General features: G+C 34.0%; 3 protein-coding genes across 4 annotated transcripts in view; 1 reads left to right on the top strand and 2 right to left on the bottom strand.

The window, feature by feature from the left end:
- The window catches only part of LOC7494468 (60S ribosomal protein L35a-1), a 100,575-nt gene that overhangs the window by 77,082 nt on the left and 3,312 nt on the right, over positions 1-20,181 (bottom strand). The gene's annotated exons all lie outside the window — the stretch shown is intronic.
- Positions 241-5,419, top strand: LOC7494470 (uncharacterized protein At2g39910). Of its 2 annotated transcripts, XM_024606190.2 has the most exons (9): positions 241-387; positions 454-1,018; positions 1,118-1,204; positions 1,782-1,972; positions 2,502-2,697; positions 2,988-3,052; positions 3,424-3,525; positions 3,624-3,830; positions 4,715-5,419. In XM_024606190.2, exons 1-8 carry the CDS (start codon positions 305-307, stop codon positions 3,793-3,795), a joined length of 1,461 nt encoding a protein of 486 aa, XP_024461958.2. In that variant the 5' UTR covers positions 241-304; the 3' UTR covers positions 3,796-3,830; positions 4,715-5,419. The 2 variants fall into 2 exon arrangements, with proteins under 2 accessions (XP_024461958.2, XP_024461957.2); XM_024606189.2 differs by lacking the exon at positions 4,715-5,419 and having other exon boundaries at positions 247-387; positions 3,624-4,203.
- On the bottom strand, positions 6,597-10,303 carry LOC7494469 (probable sugar phosphate/phosphate translocator At3g11320). Its single transcript, XM_002311163.4, has 4 exons — positions 9,463-10,303; positions 8,741-8,844; positions 8,415-8,643; positions 6,597-7,135 (listed from the first exon to the last, which is right to left on the bottom strand). Exons 1-4 carry the CDS (start codon positions 9,901-9,903, stop codon positions 6,989-6,991), a joined length of 921 nt encoding a protein of 306 aa, XP_002311199.1. The 5' UTR covers positions 9,904-10,303; the 3' UTR covers positions 6,597-6,988.

The raw sequence follows: 20,181 nt of genomic DNA, 5'->3' as shown, positions 1-20,181 counted from the left end.
AGAATATCTGTACAGAGATAATATTTATAAAAATATCTGTATAAATTTACTTTTTTAAAGATTGTTTAAACAAATTTTTGTATTGAATGCACAAAATACTGTTTATATACTTCAATGTCAAATAGAAATTATTGAAAAAAAAAGGAAATTGTTTCGGGATGAAACTTGAAAGATGCATATCTGTTAAAAAGAAAAAGAAAAAAACTCTTTTCCCTGGCAAAATCTGTGTCATTCACCAAAAACGACTCCCTTTTCCCACCGTTTTAACACTGTGATAGCCTGGCTATATAAGAAAGATTCAAATATGAAAAATAAAAGACAGAAAGCGCGACTGGAGAGGCAAAAAATGTGGAATTCACTCTCAGCTCTCCATGCCCATCTAATTCAGTAAGCTCTCCGTATTTGCAAACCCTAAAATATTTTCAATCTCTAATTTATTTGTTCTTAATTCAGGTTGTCAGAGACCATCTTAAACCCTCTCTCTCAAATCCCGTATACACCGCCTGAAGGCACACCAATCTCTCCAAAATCCACACTCGAATCTCTTCTCTCAATCAAAAACTCTAACCCTAACCCCAACAATAATGCCATCACCGAAACCCAACTTTTCAATTCAATCAAAGACTTCACTTTAGCATGTGCATTACTCTCCTCCTCTCAATCCTCCACCCACGAATTGCTCTCTTGGATCCCTAAGAACCTCGCAATTGAAGCTAACTCGGCTTTCAACGAGCTATCCAATGCTTATGCTGAGAGTGATCTTGGTGCCAGAAATGAGAGGAGGATTAGTGAGTTGTTGGGAGTGATGTCTGGTGGTGACGGTGATGGTTTAGTGAATGAAGAGAAGAGATTGGTGATTGAATTGATGCCTGAGGTGTTGCCTTTATTGAAAGATGGAATCAAAGAGAGTTCAATTGATAAGAGTGCTGACGGAGATGAGATTTCTGCCGCGTCCGCTAGGGCTCCTGTTGGGTCTGCGATTGTAGCTGCTTATCAATTTAGATGGTTTGTTACTCAGGTTTGTGTTCTTGGGTTATTTTGTTCTTTCATTGTTAGGATTTTTTTTTTACTGCTTTAATTTTTTTTTCATTGTTCATTTTCATCCTTTTGTTGGTAGGTTGATTATCCGCATTTGGGAAAGTTGTGTAATTTCGTGATTCCATGTGCCTTGACTGCTCTTGATCACTGGTCACCGCAAGTGAAAGTATGCGATCATCTATTATTTTGTACAATTGCTTCGGTTTTGATTGCTGGTTTGCTTCAAATTGACGTAGACTTTTGTCTTTTCAATGCTTTTTCATGATGGTTAAGTTGTAAATTCTGTAATCCAAATTTCTTTCCTTTTATGAAATATACAGATCTCCTAGTATACTTTGTGGCTTGTTTATGAAGCAGATAATAAGCATTCTGCGCCCTTCCATTCCAGCCATTTTTTCTGCATCTGCTTCACTGCATGTGAATTTTTTGGATAGTATTTCAAAAGAATGTTTAACAATATAAACACAAGGGGTGGAGTGTTTATAGTTGAGTAGGGGAGGAAATAGATCTACTATTTCAAAGCAGTCATATTCTTCAATATTGAACCATTGCAAACCCTTTTCCTTTACACGTGTTAACTTACTGTGACATGCCTAAGCATTTCAATCTTTAAAATTTTGTCTTTATGTATGCTGGGATTTATGATAATGGAAAGGGATAATGTGGAGACAATATAGAATGAGTAACCTACGTGTTATGGTTGATTCCTTGATGGACAACACTCTTTTTTCCTCCTGTTTTAGGGACAAGGCATGATAAGTTTCACACATCTTGCAAAAAACGTGAATGCTGCTGAACTTAGTCGGTATGAAGATGTGATTCTTGATGCATGCTGTCAGAATATTGCTTCTGATGATGAGATATGGTGTCATGTAGTTGAGATGTCTGTACTCCTTGTGACTTGTATACAGAGGAGCGATCCTCGCAGCCCTTGGTAGCCACCTTCTCCACTGTTATATCTTTTCTTTTATTTTTTCCTGGTTAAGCTATAAGCTTTCTAACTATATTTACCATTACCATTGCTTTCTATAAACTGGGTAGGCAGAAGGCTACATGATCTGAATGTTATAACTGGCAGTAGTTGATGTTGATGTCTTCTTGGGAAGGTGTAGATATGTATAAAGTTTATTAGCTATAGCACTGGGGTTCAAACCTTAGAAGAAATAGATATTGGACTTGTAAGCATTTTGGTTTTTAGTGGGGGCTGCATTTGTAATACTATTTTTCCTGGTTTCAGGTCACTAAGCAGGCCATGTCTATTTTGCATTTTGTTTTCTTATTGTAATGTTTCTTGTTGATAAAAAATAACTAAACTGCTATGCAATAAATTATCACATATTTTCTTTTTTCTTCTTAAACATGCTTCCTCAATTCATGTAATATTTTTGTCAATCACTTGATAAACCAATGTTATATACTTATTCTATTGACCAATGTTTTCCTTTGCCATACTTTATTTTCAGGTTTGAGAAGATGCTAAATGAGATGCTAGGTCACTTGGAGCGTCAACCAAGGAACAAGGATCGCCGTGTTGCATGGCTTAAATTTGTTGAACCACTTTTACATGGTATTGGCCTTGTGTTGGTAGCTCATTTTAGTCGAATTTTTCCACTTTTCTTTAAGTGGCTGCATGCTGATGATGATGAAACCGTTCTGCTGGTAAGAGTGCATGCCTTTACCCATGATTATTAATTCTTTTGGGCTTGATACTGCAATTAGTGTGCGATTATATTTTTTGCAGATTAATATTTGCTCTTAGATATTCCCCAAGTTGTCCTTGTTTTATAGAAGTTTCTAGTGAATTACCAGCTTAGAAAAGAAATTTTCATATTATCCAGTGAAATTGCAGTTTTTTTATTATGTTGATTTTTTCCAATTCATTTTCTTAGTTCAAGTTTGTTTTGTGATTTTCATGAGTAATTCCTGGGAGAATGGATGACTTTGTGCAGGTTCTTAAACGAGTCCATACAGTTATGAGGTTGACATGGATAAGGAACACACCATATTTAGAAAGGTGAACCAAGGAATATCTTTTGAGCAGGACCGAACATTAAATGCCATAAATACACTTAAATATGTCATCACACTGGGATAGCCAAAATTGTTATTTAACACACTTCTAGATTTTTTTAATCAGTCTTAGCTTTTCATTAGTCTATCATTTTGGAATCTTTAGCTAGAATTGGAAGAAATTTTTTTTTCTTTTTTAACCTTCAATTGATTTAAGCAGTCTGATGGTCATGTCCTGCATTCCTCTAAGACATGAATAACCGTGATTTCCATTTCTTCTCTGGAACCAAACCGTGACTCCAAGCATATGAAATTTTCATTAGATGAACGAGCAGTTTTTGCTTCTGATTTTATAACTCACTGTCCTGGTCTCAGATTGGTGGATGAACTTGCTTTGCTGTACAAGGAAGCAGCATTAAGAGTAGCTCGGGAACAAATCAGATCAAGTGTTCTTGAGATACTGATCTTGCTCCAGCAGTAAGGATTATTAGATTTTTCTACTTAAGAGTGTACTCTGCAATAATTATCCATTTGCTTATAGCTGCTTACATTTTATTTTTTCCTGGTATCCGAAGATGCAAGGGCCTGCAATTCAAAGCAGCTTGGGACAAGCACAGTAATGATCTGAATTTGACAAGTCTTAGTCTATCATTAAGTGGAAACACAACAAACAATGTTGGTGCACATGTAGATCAGTTTCATGGTGATTCCCTTCAAAGAAGCTCACAGCCATTGAAACCTCAATGAGCTTGTATGAATTGCAGGTTGCCTAGTCCAAAGAGGTGAGTTTAAACGTGTTGCATGAAATATGCAGCATATAATCAGTTCTTTCTCTTCCTGGAAGGACATAATTGGGGTTTGGCAGATGTGCAAATGAGTTGTATCAAGGCTCTTTGAGTTCCTGTCACTTCACCTTGTCTTTTAACAATCTTGTTCTGATTTTGGCATAGCTGTCTGTGTTTGTCTTTCTTTATCAGTACAATCAGCAGCAATGAGTTGTAGATTGCTCCTCTAGTAATTATGTATCAAATCTCTAAATCCTAGGCTAGGCTAGAAGGGCTGCTGGTATGGGAAGATATCAATTAGATCTTGATAGTATTCCCTTTCCATGTATTTCCTATGTTTTTGTCATGCTATGAAACACCTGCTTATAGATGTGTGTGCCTGGAAGCGTCAAAATCCAGACAGGAGCCCTTGAGGGCTGTCTGTTTTCAAGAAGCATGCTGCTTCGTTTTGGACCAGAGCGCCAGTCTGTCTAAGTTGAGAGGACTACCCTCATTTTCTTTCCGGTGGATCGAGATTTGATTGGGTGTAGATTCAGTGGCTGAGGTAGCTTCTGTTTTTATTTTTAGATATTTTTTTAAAGTGTTTTTAGCTTAAAAAAAAACAAAATTAATGTTTTTTTTATGGTTTTGATGAAATATTAAAAATAAAAATAAAAATCTGAAGAAAAAATTATTTTAATATATTTTTAATAAAAAATAAACTATATTAAAAATCATCTTGCATTACAATCTCAATTACCCCCTAAACCATCATCCCTTTCTAAACGATTAGGATTTTGACTTTTACTTCTCGGAGGCTCAACATAAGAGAAGCTCAATCCTTACGTATAAACCAGTATTGCCTGCGAACCCTAAACCTGGCTGGTTTTTTGTTGACCCAGAAACTGCAGGACGTTGTCTTCTTCAACGAGAAAGAGAAACAAGAAATGAAGCCAACGATGGGACCAGAGAATCTGCCTGATAAACTTACAGGGTTCATCATTCCTTTTCGCCTACCTGATTGAAGTGCGTTTCAGACTTGGTGCAACTTGATAACCGGTTGCACCTGATAACTGGTCTCGATCTCTCCCTCACGTTCACACCACTAACCAGCTCGCTCCTACGGCATCGTTCTTTCTTTTCACTGAAGCCTGACTGGATCTCACTGTCATCCAATTATTAGTTTCTTTGGATCATAGTTGGGAATGGATTCCACAAACTCTACGGTGTTCTCATTGATAACGGAGAAAACTACAGAGATTTATGTCTATTTCCGTGAGTGTTCAATATCGAGCCAATCGTTGCGGTCCCCTATGTGCCAACATCATCTTGTTTCTTGTCTCTGATTGGCTGGAAGTAGATTTGAAGATAATATAATTCCACATAAAAGAAGACATTATTGCATAGCCCAACCATGCATATTCATTCATCGAATAATGGTAATTAAGAGTACCCCATCCTCTACCCGTCTGTTCTTGTTATACCAAGTCTGGCCATTATTGCTTTTGATGCGAGTGTTTGGTGGTTCCCATGTCCACTGGGGCTTCCTTATTGAAACCAGGTCAGGGGCTCAAGGTTCAGAAAAATGAAAGAACGTTAGTAGATTTAGCCTATCACTTATACTATACACTGGATTGATAAACATAAAACAGATGTATAAAATCATATGAAAATGCATTTATCGCCAGCGAGTAACATTGTATTTTATCTATATATATCTTATATTTATATTTATTGGTATAATTTATAAATGATATGGTAGATTGATTCTACATCACAGTTTTTATAGAAAAATTGACTCTCAATGGCGGAGGCTTTTCTCAAAAAGGTATATAGAAGAAATTGCGCGCAATTCCAAACAGGAGACTATGAGAGAGAAGGCGTAGAAGCTCAATTATCTCAAAGACTTTATTAAAAAAAAGAAATTCTTGAATGGAAAATGATTGTATTACTATGATGGAAGGAGGAACTTCTCCAAGGCCATCCTACTAATATCGGGTTTTCTGCGTTTAGTGTCAAGAATCTTGTGCTCTTGATAATGCCTCCATTATAGTTAAGCAAGGCTGGCGGATGAAAAAAGAAAAACAACAAATGTTAATTCCGACGTCGGATGCCTTCAAAAGATAACTTGCAGAGTTGAAGGCACTGTATCTAAAGACGTCGGATTCAAATAAAAAATTAAAAAAATTAATTTTTTTCCAAAACATTTTAAAACATAAAAATAAACAACTTAAAAGAAAGTTTAAGAGAGAGAACAAGTGGAGAGAGATAAATCTTTAATAAGTGGTATTTTATTAATTATTTTTATAAATTATTTAAAAAAAACATTAAAAAAAAAAGATTCAACTAGATATTTTTATTTTCTCTATTTTGGTGTCTACAGTGGAATAATTAATAAGATGACCAGCTCTCCGGGTGAATGAGTTGTACTGTAGTTGACTAGTTGTGTTCATCCGCAAATTGTTTTTTCCCACCAGAATTAAGGATGGCAACGGTGTCGTGTTGAGGTCTTGATGTAAAGCCATTTTATTTACCCTTCTAGTAAAATATATTTTTAGCAATTTTTAAAACGTAATGAAATCCTCGACTCGGAAACTCAATCAGACATTGTTATGGTTAGCTACAAATTATTATCCCATCCGATATAACGAGCCACCTGTATAGCCCGCCACTCGATCAGACATTCCTTTCTGAAAATGCTGAAACCCTAGGAGAACAAAACACGGCAACCCTCACCAGCATTCATCCATTGGAGACCTCAATACCAGAGGATACAAAAGCATAAAGAGTAAAGTTTTTGAGTGTTCCTTTCATTAATTGATCAATATGACAAATGTTAATGTCAAACTGATGGTGTAGCGACCCGATTCTACAATCTTTTTTCCTGAAAGAATATAAAAGATAAAAATGATATTTCTCCACAACCCCAAGCTGGAATAGTAGAGATTAATCAATCAATTATTTGAGTATTCTACTTCTGCCTAATCCTGCTGTTGTTGCTGATACAAACGTAAACCAATCAATCAGGGTTTCCCGTGCACAAAAATAGAATCCGGAGATCCAAAATCCACGGCACCAACCACAGCCCAAACTTGCCTCTAGGAAGGTTGTTGCCGTCTGGCACTGGCATAAACAGAGTGTGAAAATGGCACTCCAAGCTTTTCTAGAATCACGCATCATTTGCTTCGTTTCTTGGCTTCGCTGTAGAGGATTACTCCAAAGACTGTAAGCGAGTAACCAAGCATCCCGGTAACAGACACAGGATTTCTGAATATTAAAATTGAGACCACAACAGCCACGGCCCCTTTTGCATTACCAAGAACCTGGAAGAACAAGAGCTCTTTGTTAGCTCATATCTCATAGCCTCTCAAAATTATGCTAAAAGGTGGGGCAGAAATGTCAGCAATTCAACAGAAGAAAACATGGGTACAAATATCAAAATTCATTGACAATATAAACCCAAAATGAGAGACAGCACCTAAACAGTTCAACTCAGCAAAACCTTTTTTTTATTATTATTAGTTTAAGGAAATCATGATATCAAACTAGTTGGAATCTTCAATGAATTTATGTTATAGCCAAGCTTTCTGTGAGCTGATGATATTAAATCATTTTTACTACCTTAACCTGCATCATTCTTTGTCTATCGCTCCTTGCTCAATCCTAAAGCTTCAATCTTTATTTTTAAAGGAAGATCGTTTTATCAAATCTAATCATTCTACTATACATCAACATAGTACATGCAGCAATAATAAAGATCGAAGCATGCACTAAAATGACATTTGAGGTTTATAAAGCACAGGCAGTTAGTTTATACTTATTCAGCCAAGCAGATATTGATCTACCCTCCAAGATTTACAGTGAGAAACTCCTTTTGTTGATTTCAGTCTCATGTTGAGTTTTTCTAAAATAAATATTTTTACCAGTCCGTGTGTTCTTCTTGTAACGTGAACTATCTCAGCATCTCTGTTTGAATTGAGTTCAACGGTGAAGCGATTTCTTAAAAAATAAGACTTAAGAACTCAGCTTCCCAAAACTTATAGATTTGTAAGCTACAGATATTCCACTAGTACTAAAATTCAATAACTTTATTCATTATAATTAGCAATAAAAACAGAGGCAATCAAGTAATCTAATTAAATCTTCCAGTTAGTGAGCCCCTCCTAACAATCTGCAACCCTATCTACAAAGTCAAATCTTGTTCTTTGGATCTGGCATTCTATCATCAAAATGAAAATACACAGAAATATAATTGAAAGGTTGAACAATTGTCTGTCAACAAGTATTTCTAGAGTAAAAAAAAGGACAAAGATCCTGAGCTGGTAGCTTCTTGAAAGAAACTCACAGAAAAACAACCAAAAAAGAAACTCATTACATTGAATTGAACCTAACACGTTTAGAAGCCAAAGATTCCGCACATTCTAAAAGCTTAAAATGCAACACCATGAACTAAACCATCTCATTTCTGTTGGCCTTTCACTAGAATAAATAATAGTTTCATCAAACTGACTCACTAAGGCATGCATGAGTATTATATGATAATTGCAAAAGGTATAAAGAAAATAATAAAAAGTTTGCAAATCTGCAAAATCAAAGATGTACCTGGAGAGTAAGAGCACTGGTGTGTTTTGTAACCAAGAAGTTGGTCAGGTTCACAAAATATGCAAGTGCTGAATTGAATAGCAAGTACCAGATGATCTTACTGTCATCTCTGGCGAGAGCCACTGTGATACCTACCACATTTTCTTCCATGACAAGTGTTACTGGGAGTAAAATTACAACAGCTATCGGAGCCATGTATAGGAGGAGGTTCATAGAATTCAGCTTCTCCCTTGAAGAGAAAAAAAAAGAAGCAGATACAAACTTCTCAGCATACAAAGAGCCTGGCCATCACCTTCAGTTGCAAAAGTGCATACAAATATACTTACCCTTCAGAAGAAAGTAAAATCCCTTGCAGCACTGATTTGAGTGCCCTTGCAGCCGTAGCAGAAATACACATTATAAACCCAAATAGATGAAAACTTGGTTCACCCTGTTCCACGTAACGGAGACAAATCAGAGTTAAAACACTTCGCTCCAATGTAATCACTTCCATGACACATAACACCACAGACATCAACTATTTTCGAAATGGAAATAAAATCAAAGAGAAGGAATAATACTGACCACATGCCGAACATATTTATCTATCAACTAAAATTCAAAACCAAAATAAATAATTGAAAACTTCCTAAAAATCAAATAGAAAACTGAACTTCCAAAGAGCTGCCAGAGAAATTACTAACACAAAAAAAAAAAATCAAACTAACATGCTACGCGGAAAACAAAATACATTAGAAAAATCTGGATGCCGAAAATCCATTTTATTTCCACAACAGCAAGGCAAATCCTAGATTTCTAAATTCAAACAATCTAAACTAAATCCTGTAGGGCACTGAGATAATAGAAAACCAAATCCCATTCCTTCCCAGGCTAGCATAAAACACACGGAAAAAAAAATCAGCTAAAACAGCTAGAAACCAATCAAAAGGGAACCCACTTCCAAAACATAACAAAACACAAAAATGACAGTAAAAACTCAAGAAACCCATACCAATAATGGAAACAAAACCCCCAATTGACATAAATAAGAAAAAAACAGGCAACTTACCCCACTAGCAATAACAACCCCAGTAACAACAGGAACCAAGGTAGCGTAGGTAAGCCAAGCCTCTCTCTTAAGAATCATCAAATAAGCGAAAACAGCCGTAAAAAACGGCGTAGTAGCACCAACAGCCTGATTAAAAGAGACAGGCAAGAACCTCAAAGAAATATTACCAAACACAACCGACACACAAAACACTAAACTTAAAGCCGAGATCTTCAAGAATTGTGTTTTAGACCGAATCGTCTGCATAGGTACCATCTTCATCCACGCAATTGCGACGTAACTTAACAAACTACAAGCTGTCATGTGACACATGGTCAAGAAGATCGGGTACTTGAACCCGTAATTGCTTAACAGGTATTTGTTAAGCAACAGAACTCCTATGTTTGAGCAGTACCATGATGCCACTAGACTGATCGTGAAAAATCGTGATGTGCTCTTCATCGTGGGTTTTTTTGGGATCGGACGGTGGAGATTTGCGGAGGGGCTGTCGGTTCCCGGTGGTCAAATCAGGTGGGGTGACGTGTAGGGGAATGATGTGGATCTAATGGAGATTATTGGAGGGCCTTCTCCCATGGATCTGTGACATAATAATAATGATGATGATGATAGGAGAGGATTTATTTATTTATTTATTCACAAAGGGAGGGAAAGGGAGGGAGATTGGAGGGATATGGAAGGATTGGGAGGTGAATGAAGGAATGTGGTTTTCCTTCGCAAATGAAGCTGAGGAAGAAGAGGGAGACGAGGTGGTGGTGGTAAACGCGTTAGGGGCTGGGGTGTGGCGGGCGGGGCGTTTTGTTTTGGCTTCCGTTTATTTTCCGTTGTCTCTTTTCTCTGTGCGGTGTTATTTTATCTTTTGGGTTTTATATACGGTGCTTGATAGTATTTTTATTTTATTGTTTTGTGTGCATTATAAGGAAAGGTGATGCTTTGACTTTTCAGGTAATTAAGAGGGTTGAGTTTCTTTTCCCCTCCCTATCTTCGCTTTAGAGTTTTTTTGACCTTTTTCACTTATTGTTCTTATTTTCATTTTCAATATGAAATATCATTAAGTCAGCCCACAGTACATATTAAGTTATAATTTATATTCGGTTGAATATTAAGAATAAAAAAATTATTGTGTTCTTGAAAAATTACTCTTTTCGAACCTTTCAAGTCAAGGAGACAATAGCTAGTACAAATTATGGGGTAGGAAAATAGTGCCCTCTACAATTTGATTTCTCAATTCAATTGATTCCTCACCTATCAAAAATCCTCGAGTGAATCCTTTTTATTGAAAACAATCTCAGCTTTTTAATTTAAAAAAACGTTTTGTTTCCTATTCCTGTGATTAACATTGATGATTCAAGTAATTTGATGTTTAATTTTTTTAAATAAAATTTTAAGTTCAAGTTTTATATACGAAACATATTATTATTAAAAGAGCTTTATTTTTTAATTGATTGATCCAATTTAATCAGATTAGTCAGAATATAACGAGCTTTCAAATACCAAGATTAAAAAAAAACTTTATTATGGTGTATAAAATAGCTACGTGAACGAGTATAGATGGTGGGGTTCTTTTTTTTTCTTCAAACCCATACAACACCAAGGTTCCGTTTGCTTGTTGAAAAGTAGTTTTCTTTTGGAAAATAGTTTTTTTGAAAAGTGAATTTCTGAAAAGTGAATTATTTTCTAATGTTTGGTAGTGTCATTGAAAATCAGTTGGAAAACACTTTCCAGTGTTTGGTTATGTCAGGAAAATGAGTTGGAAAATAACTTATTAATTTTTTTTTCAAGTTTATTAAAATAATAAAAAACAATTCTTACAAATTAAAAAGTTGAATAAGAATAAGATTGAAAAAATAATAATTTCAAAAATGATCTCAAATAAAATAAATAACAATCAAAATAATAGAAATCAAATTTAAGAGATAAAAAAATTAAAATATGATGAGATTAAAATAATAATTATTACAATTACTTAAATTATTTCAAATAAAATAAGTAACAATCAAAAGAGTGAGGATCGAATTTGATATATAAAAAATTTTAATTAAAAAATAATAAGAGAAAAATAAATAGCAATCATAAAAATAATGACCAAAGTTAATATAAAAATCAAATCAAATTCTAAGTGGTGAAATTGAAGAAAAAAAAGATTTAAAACAAAATATATAGCAATCAAAAGTTTGAGGATCAAATTTGTTTATAATTAGTAAATAATATGATATTTCTAAATTTTTTACAACTTTGATCAATTTTTATAATAGCAAATAAATACAAGAAAATTTAAAAAATTATTTTTAAAAATTATTTTTCATCAAATAAACAAGACACAAAATTAATTAAAAGGCGAATAGCAAATTCTTTAATTAAATAAATGTTAATTTAATAAAGGAAGAAAGCCCTCTCCCCTCCCTCGTGATGCAGAGAGACGTCCAGAGCGAGAAAAGGAAGAGAAAAACTAGGCATGCCATTTTTCTTTTCAGTGGTTTAACACCTGAAAAGTTCGTCATCGAAAATCAACGAGCAACCAGGAACTAGAGGCAGGTTGGAGGGGAAAGCACCGGTCGGACCTTCGGTTTGTATGCATTTGAAAAAATAGAAGGAGCGTGCACTCAGATTAGGAAATTACTGTGCAATACGAAAAAGTGTACAGGTTTATGAAAGACTGGACGGAGAGTTCGTCGACTCGTCGTGGCTGCAAATGTCGGTCCAAATGGCAGCCTGGTTATTTTTTCTATATTTTAATGAAAGTGGTATTTATTCGAATCTGTTGCCATGTGGTGTGCTTGACTGCTTGAGAGTTCTCACAGTAGAAGAAGAATTTTGGGGTCATGCATAAAGGATCCTGGGTTAGGTAGGTCCCAGTTATCCACGGGTCTATCTGTTTAATTTTACATCATTAACTATCTACGCTTCTTATGCTGATGATGGTGATGGCAGCAAATAGCAAATGTCATGCTGAGCACTCGGTTTCAGCATGCGATTAGACCATTCTTCGTAGTATTATTAGGTTGAAGATATTCTGTTTGTTTTTATATTTTAAATTTTTTAAAAAATTTAAAATATTTTTAGTTCTTTTTTGTTTGAATTAATGTTTGGGAGTGTTTTCATGTTATTTTAATATGCTCAAGTCAGAAATAATTTTTTTTTAAAAAAATATATTTTAATAAAATAAAAAACACTTTGAAAAATAACCGATATTATACTTTCAAATATTCTATAAAGATGATGTTGAACACTCAATTTCAGCATGTCATTTCAAGTTGTGTATCGTTGAACGGAGAATAAAAAGTGAGGATATATTAAAATAGTGTCTGAGAATGTGGTAATAATTATTTTTATTTATGATTTCCCTGTGTTTATAGATTTGTACAAGATCTCTTAAGAAACCATCTATATTTATTGTCTCATTAATAATATATAAGAAGATTTTCTGCCTCCCATTAATATTCTCGAAAACAAATGATTTTCCAACTTTCTTTTTTAATATAAAAATAATAAAGTTCATACTATATAAATACAATTAAGTAAAAGGATAAGACTAAGTTCATACTATATAAATATCATCTGAACCATTAAGTAAGGGTATAAGACTTCCCTAATATGAAGAGAACTCAAAAGTCAAGAAAAAGGATATTTGTTGGTCCCTAGAATTGAACACTCTTTGAAGTTATTTTGATTACTCTGAGTCATTTAATATATTTACTAGAAAGATATTAATTTCAGCATTGAACTATCTTTTAAGTCCCCCAATTAATTAAAAACTGTTTTATTACAAGTATTTAAGACTTTCTTAATAAACTGGGAGTTCTCGGGAAATCCAAGTTCTTTTATACCAAATAATCTTTTATTGGATTGAGCGCATGCATTTCACAGCAAAATATTACATGCTTGGGAGAATACCGTCCAAAATCACCCTGGAGTCTGTATGAATGAATTCATCAGTATCAGTTTTTGTTGTAATTGTTAATCATACTTGTCTATTTGGACTAAATTGCGTTGTACTCTAAGATGACATTTTAGATATAAAAAAACACCAATTTAAGAAATGAATAAATAATATTTTCGAGAACAAATTGATAATTTTTTTCAAAAAATAACAATAATTTCTAGAAAACTTAAACTTTGGCCAATGAACAGTTTTAACAAACATTTGTTTGTTTATCTGAATTCAATGACAAGAAATTAACGTGAAATGAGCATCCCAGTTCATCAATTATGTGTATGCAAATATGAGAAATAAGATCTTGATTTCAGATCACATGTGAAAAATGAAGAAGAAGAAGAAGAAGAAGAAGTGGAAGACCGAATCTTATAATTTCTTAATACAAAGCACATGGTCGGAGACAAGTTTTTACGCTAATAAATCCACGCGCATTTAAAAGTCTACTGCCCGTTTTTATTTTCCTTTAAAAAATCAATATTGCCCCTAATTTTTAGAATCAAGTTTAACTGCCCTTCATGCTTTTTCCATAATAAAATTCGAGTTTTTGAAAAAACCGGGAGAAGAATAATTTACTGTGCATTCACATGTCCTGTCTGGTTGATTTTCTTAAGATTTTATCTATAAAAAAATAATTTTAATATATAAAAAACTGTCTCGAGAATATTCTTATCATTTAGATATTAAAATATAACATTTTTTTTCTATAAAAATCAAGTTTGCCAATTTTTCTCTATCGTCAAAGTTTAATGTTAAATTGAGACAAGCAAATTGAGTCATTGAAACTAGACCTTGACCTAGTCAACTCTAGGAGACCATCAATAGAACGTGATGGAGATTAAACATTTAGACGGACAATGTTAGCACTTATATTCGTTTTTTTAACATCTATTCAATCCTTACTTTACATGCCGAGCTCCAGCCTGTGGCAATGCGTTACGCCAGCTTAATCGTGCATGATCTGTGTGAAAAAGTATACTTATCCTCGACGAAAGCAATATGTCATGTTGCTTGTTGCGTCCTTCGATTCGACGCAAGGTTCTCTCGTACGTTTTCTCGGTGAAATTCAAAACCAAAAGCTTTCTACTTTCTTTTATAACAAAAAGAACAGAAACTGGAGGGCCAAAAAAGCTTCGATTCGTATTGCATAAATGCTAATAATTATAAATATCAATGCGTTCATAGCTCAATAAAAACTTCAATGGACTATAATTCAACTGATATTAACTCTCTCATTTTGTTTAAAAACCTTTCTTTTGTAAAGAAGAAGAAGAAGATGATACTCTTGCAAAATAAGAGAGAAGTTCAAATCTCACATTTGTCTGGAAAAACAAGAATGGTCAGAGAAAGGTTTTTGTAATCTAAGTCATCTTGAAGGCGCTAACAGGATATTCTGTCGGAAAAATCTGCAATTTTCTGGATCGCTGCACGTTATTGTTTACAAGGTCAAGCAAAAGCCGGGATTGGTCATTGGCTACCTTAAAAGAAAGAGGGAACAGTATACCCAACACTGAGAATTAACTTTTGAATAATGCAAGAAATGAGTAAATTACTAAAAAGAAAACGTAAAGTACAGCAACTGTTATTCTTAACAAATCACTATGCAAGCAAGTAATCAAAGATTAACCAATGCAATTGACTGGTTCTTCCTGGAAACATGATGCAAGGATGTGTCGGTGATAGTGCTTTAATCGTAGGTCAGGAGAGGACTCTGAAGTATGAACACAACATGAGGTGGACGAGACGATGTTTTAAAACAACCAGCCACAGTTCATCAAAATTCACTAAAAAAAGGCCAATTGAATCAAAGTACATTTCCCAGTGACCAGATCCCACCAATCATTTACTGATTCAAGAACTCTCAGTGCTCTCCAACCCGAAACTAGAACAATTTCGGGTTGATGGGAAGGTAAGGTTCGACTCCACCCCCAAGTTGAACCCAGCACCTCTTGCCTGCAAGAGTTACCTACGACTGGAACCAATAGGACCATTGGTTGGCGTGCTATTTTCATCAAACTGTTGGCTAAGTTCGGATTTCATCTTCTTATTTCCCTTGATAAGTGGTGGTAAATCTGGGCACCCCAGACATGATCAGAAACTAGCCTGAATAGATGGGCACCGTGATGGCTGCTTTGGCTAGGAGAGAAAAACAACCACTAGGACCCAAGATGGAGAAGATACACAAAGGTCCACAAGGGAAACATACTAGACGCGCACATGTGCAGTAAAAAAACAAAACGAAAAATACCGGGACTCCTTGGAAAGGAAGACCTATCCCAGTCATTCAAAACCGTAGTTATGTGGAAAAAAGTTATCCACAAATAAGCTGTAACAGGTCCATTGTTTAAAAAGAAGGAAGCCCATTTTTTAGTAGATTAATATTAGCTAGTTCACCTTTTATTTTCATAAAATAAAATATCATAAAAATCTAAGGTCCTGATGCATGATCTATTAGGCTCGGATCCTAACACTCGACCCAAGATAATTAAGTAATGAAGCAGGACTCATTAGTTTTGGGTGCCGCCACCAGACCTAAGAGAATTCAATCCTAACTCAAAACCCATGAGAAGTGAATCTTTATGGAGGACACATAGTCTTGGGGCAAGCGGAGCTGCACGACCCAAGGGATTTCGGTCCGTGCTCATGCCACACCCAAGCAACTTGGGTGAAGCGCTCCTTTCGAGCCCCAAGTTTCTTGGGTCTGGAAGGGGATGTCTAACCCGAGTTAATATTTATAATAATAATAGTAATTGATTTTACCCTTCAAATCAATTCTATATGTTTTTTCGATAGTAATAATATTTATTTTAAATTTAATAATATTAATGAATATAATAATATTAAACTTGTCTGACCCAGATTCTTATAGTTTTTAATCCAATCAAATCAAATATATGGTTTTTCTTCAATAACAATAATATTTTTAAAAAAATTAATAATAATGATAATAATAATTTTTCATTTTACCTTTCAAATCAAATCTATGGTTGTTTTTCAATATTGATAATAATTTTTTTCAAATTTATTACTTATTTTATTAATAATGTTAATTATAATAAAAATAATAATATTTATAACACAAATAATTATACTTAGAAACTTAAGACCTAAGAACCTTGGGTCCTGACGCCGGACCTAAAAGAAATGGGTCTTGATGCAGGATCCATTTCTCTTGGATCCCCACGCCCGACTTCAGAGAACTGGGTCTTGAAGCAGGACTCATTAGCCTTGGGTGCTGATGCCGAACCTAAGAGAATTGGGTCCTGACACAATATCCAAGTGAATTAGGATGCATGGCCCCTTAGCCTTAGGTCCTGACACAGGACCCAAGAGAATTGGGTCCTGACACAGGACCCAATGATAATTGGATCCCGACACATGACCAATGAGAATTGGGTCCTTATATAGGACACATAGTCTTGGGTCAGATGGGGTTGCAAGACCCAAGGATTTGAGTTTGCGCACCTACCACACCCAAACAACTTGGGTGAGGCGCCATTTCCAGGCTCAAGTTTCTTGGGTCTGGAAGGGGATGCCTGACCCAAGTTAATAATAATAATAATAATAACAATAATAATTGATTTTACCCTTGAAATCAATTCTATATTTTTTTTCGATAGTAATAATATTTATTTTAAATTTAATAATATTAATGAATATAATAATATTTATAATATTAATAAAAATATTAAACTCGCATGACCCAAATTTTTATAGTTTTTAATCCATTCAAATCAAATTTATGGGTTTTCTTCAATAGCAATAATATTAATGATAATAATAATAATAATTTTTAATTTTACCCTTCAAATAAAATCTATTTTTGTTTTTCAATATTAATAATATTTTTTTCAAATTTAATAAGTATTATATTAATAATTTTAACTATAATAATATTTATAATACAAATAGTAGTATTTTAATATTAATAATATTAATTATAACAAAAATAATAATATTTATAAGACAAATAATAATATTTTTGATATCAATACTTTTAATTATAATAAAAATAATAGTATTTATAATACAAATAATTATATTTAGAAACCTAAGACCCAACGCGCTCGGGTCTGCACACCTCAGGCCTTGGGAGCCCATCTCTATGTGTCTGCAGCCCTGCCTAAATCCGAAATGATCATTTTCTCCCTAACCAAAAAGACAACCTCACTCCCTGCAGTCGTTGCAACTCTTTGTGACAAGGGCAGCTTTGCCATCACACCGCTCAAATCCATAGTGCTTTTAGTAAATAGCAAACTCAAACAGTGCAATCTACAGTGAAATCACTCACAGATTATAGTAATATACAGTAATTCATTGATCCTCCGGACAATGCAATCCACAGTGAAATCACTCACAGATTATAGTAATATACAGTAATTCATTGATCCTCCGGACAATGCAATCCACAGTGAAATCACTCACAGTCTACAATGATTCGAAACAGTGCAATCCATAATGAAATCACTCACAGTCCACAGTAATTCAATCTACAATAAAACATTGAGCCTTTTTAGTTATAGTTAATTTATGCTATGGATTTTAGGAGTTAGGACTTTCCAAGATCCATAGCATATTAATCTATTAAGAAAATGAAAAATAGGCATAAGAAAGCACCAAGAGTGTTGTGATCACACACGCTGGACGCAACACTTATTTTATATTCTGTTTGTTTTTATATTTTAAAAATGTTTTTTTAAAAATTATTATTTATTTATTTTAAATTAGTTTTTATATATATTCAAGTAATTATGATGTAGTGATAATAAAAATAAAATTTAAAAAATAAAAAATATTTTAATATATTTTTAAATAAAAACATTTTAAAAATAAAAATAAAAATATTAGTTAGACTTCTACCTAACAACCAAAATAAAAACATTTAAATCGAGCTAATAATCCACACACAGCAAAACTAATCCTCCATTTCATTTCCGGTGAAAAACAATATTCATTTTATAAAAAAAAAACCGAGAGGAAAGAATGATTGCATTACCTCCTATGAATGTCAATACTCTTTCCCCTATTTAGGAATATTTGAAAATACGATAGTGATTGTTTTTTAAAGTGTATTTTATTTTGAAATGCATTAAAATAAATTTTTTTTATTTTTTAAAAATTATTTTTAACATCAACACATCAAAATTATTTAATGATATAAAAAAAATATTAATTTGATATAAAAAAATAAAAATAAAAATAATTTTTTTCAAAAACATTTTTAAAATATAAAAACAAACAGCATCCAGGCCATTGAATCTTCATTTCCACAAAACCGTAGACTCTAGAAACGCAAAACTTCATCTGTCCCTCATCAAACATCTAGATTATAGTCATTCTCCAGGAAGTATCAATTACCACGGTTGACTAAATTCCAAAATTGATCCTAGTATTACAAATAATACAATAAATCCAATGCAAGAGCCTCTAAATAGCCTAACCCATGTTTCAAGTCACCTTATTTCTCTCTTCCCTACTCAACTTTCTCGAACACTAAACACAATCTAGAAAACTCAAATAAAATAATTATATAAAAAAAACTAAAGCCACGGTACAAGGGAAGCTTTGTTACCTCTTGTAGCCCAAGGTCATTCCCCTGGCGTAGAGTCCCGGGACAAAAAGAAAAGGAAACAGAGAGAAATGGAGGCATTTATTAGCTGAAATCTATAAGCTTTCTGCAAAAAAAAAAACAAAGAAACAAACGAGGGCTTAAACTCGAATTCTTGAATGCAGAGTGAATACAGATCACAAGCCATCCGTTTTCTGACCCGTGAAAAATTAATCATTCTGGGCTTGTGGGCAGAGGTTATATTTCATTCCGAAATTCTCAGCTGAAATTGCTATAGCGTGTCTTGGAATTTTGATTTTGTTGAACATTTCTTGATGAACAACTTCTGCATGGAGATGTGTATAATGCAGGGACGTTAACTGATTATCATAGACTCGTGGGCTCATTGTCGTCGTTTTCTACTTTCTACAATCTAACTTGACATTTCGCTGATTAGATAGATGACTATTGTCACTGGCTTTTGGTTGGTTTGGTCACCTAAGATTTTGTGATTGATACCAACAGCGAATGTTATCAAACCCGAATCGAACAACAATCCGGTCACGCTATCAGATCACCGGTCCAATTAGTAAATCATTGATCGAACGGCTAGGTCGAATCATATTATAGTATAATATATTTTTGCAGCAATGAAGTATAAACAAAAAAGGATGAAATAAAGAATGCATGATTTTTAAAAGCACAGATACCAAGATCAAGTGTTAATTTACAATTACTATTTTTTTAATAACTGGGTCAATGCTAAACGCACCAGTTGAACTATTCTTTCTTCTCTCATTTTAATAAACGGATTAATGCTTGACCCACTAGTTAAACCGGCTAAGTTTTACCTAGTTTGGCTAAATTTGACCCGATTTGACTAAGTTCCTATCTTTAACATCAACCCAGTTCGGCTAGATGGCCTAATCATCTGGTTTTGATTGGACGAGCTGGTCCAGTCAGATTTCGACAACACTGCTAGGAGGCCCTCGTATTATTCAACTCGATTTAAAACAATTTGTGAATTTCTAACTCTAGCATGCTGCCAGACATAAGAGAGGCCCTCGTATTAACAGTTTGTGCAGCTCTAGAAGAAAAAAAAGAGAGGTGGGTCCTCGTAATCAGATTAAGTATGACTCGATACAACAAATATAGAATATAAATATATAATAAAGGGTTTAATTCATGAATAGTAGAGGCTATATCCTTCACAGGCAAAGAGCATGACCATGGTGCATTT

This window comes from Populus trichocarpa, chromosome 8, assembly GCF_000002775.5.
Source record: "Populus trichocarpa isolate Nisqually-1 chromosome 8, P.trichocarpa_v4.1, whole genome shotgun sequence".
In the NCBI taxonomy this organism is placed as follows: domain Eukaryota; kingdom Viridiplantae; phylum Streptophyta; class Magnoliopsida; order Malpighiales; family Salicaceae; genus Populus; species Populus trichocarpa.
This window is presented reverse-complemented; position numbering and strand designations above follow the sequence as displayed.

Excerpts from the sequence above, each read along its gene's own strand:
- LOC7494469 (XM_002311163.4), bottom strand. The coding sequence starts at position 9,903 with ATGAAGAGCACATCACGATTTTTCACGATCAGTCTAGTGGCATCATGG. Across the intron at positions 8,845-9,462 it reads GGGTTGTTATTGCTAGTGGG|GGTGAACCAAGTTTTCATCT; the intron begins GTAAGTTGCCTG and ends TACGTGGAACAG. Across the intron at positions 7,136-8,414 it reads CCAGTGCTCTTACTCTCCAG|GTTCTTGGTAATGCAAAAGG; the intron begins GTACATCTTTGA and ends TTGTTCTTCCAG.
- LOC7494470 (XM_024606190.2), top strand. The coding sequence starts at position 305 with ATGAAAAATAAAAGACAGAAAGCGCGACTGGAGAGGCAAAAAATGTGG. Across the intron at positions 3,053-3,423 it reads AACACACCATATTTAGAAAG|ATTGGTGGATGAACTTGCTT; the intron begins GTGAACCAAGGA and ends TCCTGGTCTCAG. Across the intron at positions 3,526-3,623 it reads ATACTGATCTTGCTCCAGCA|ATGCAAGGGCCTGCAATTCA; the intron begins GTAAGGATTATT and ends TGGTATCCGAAG.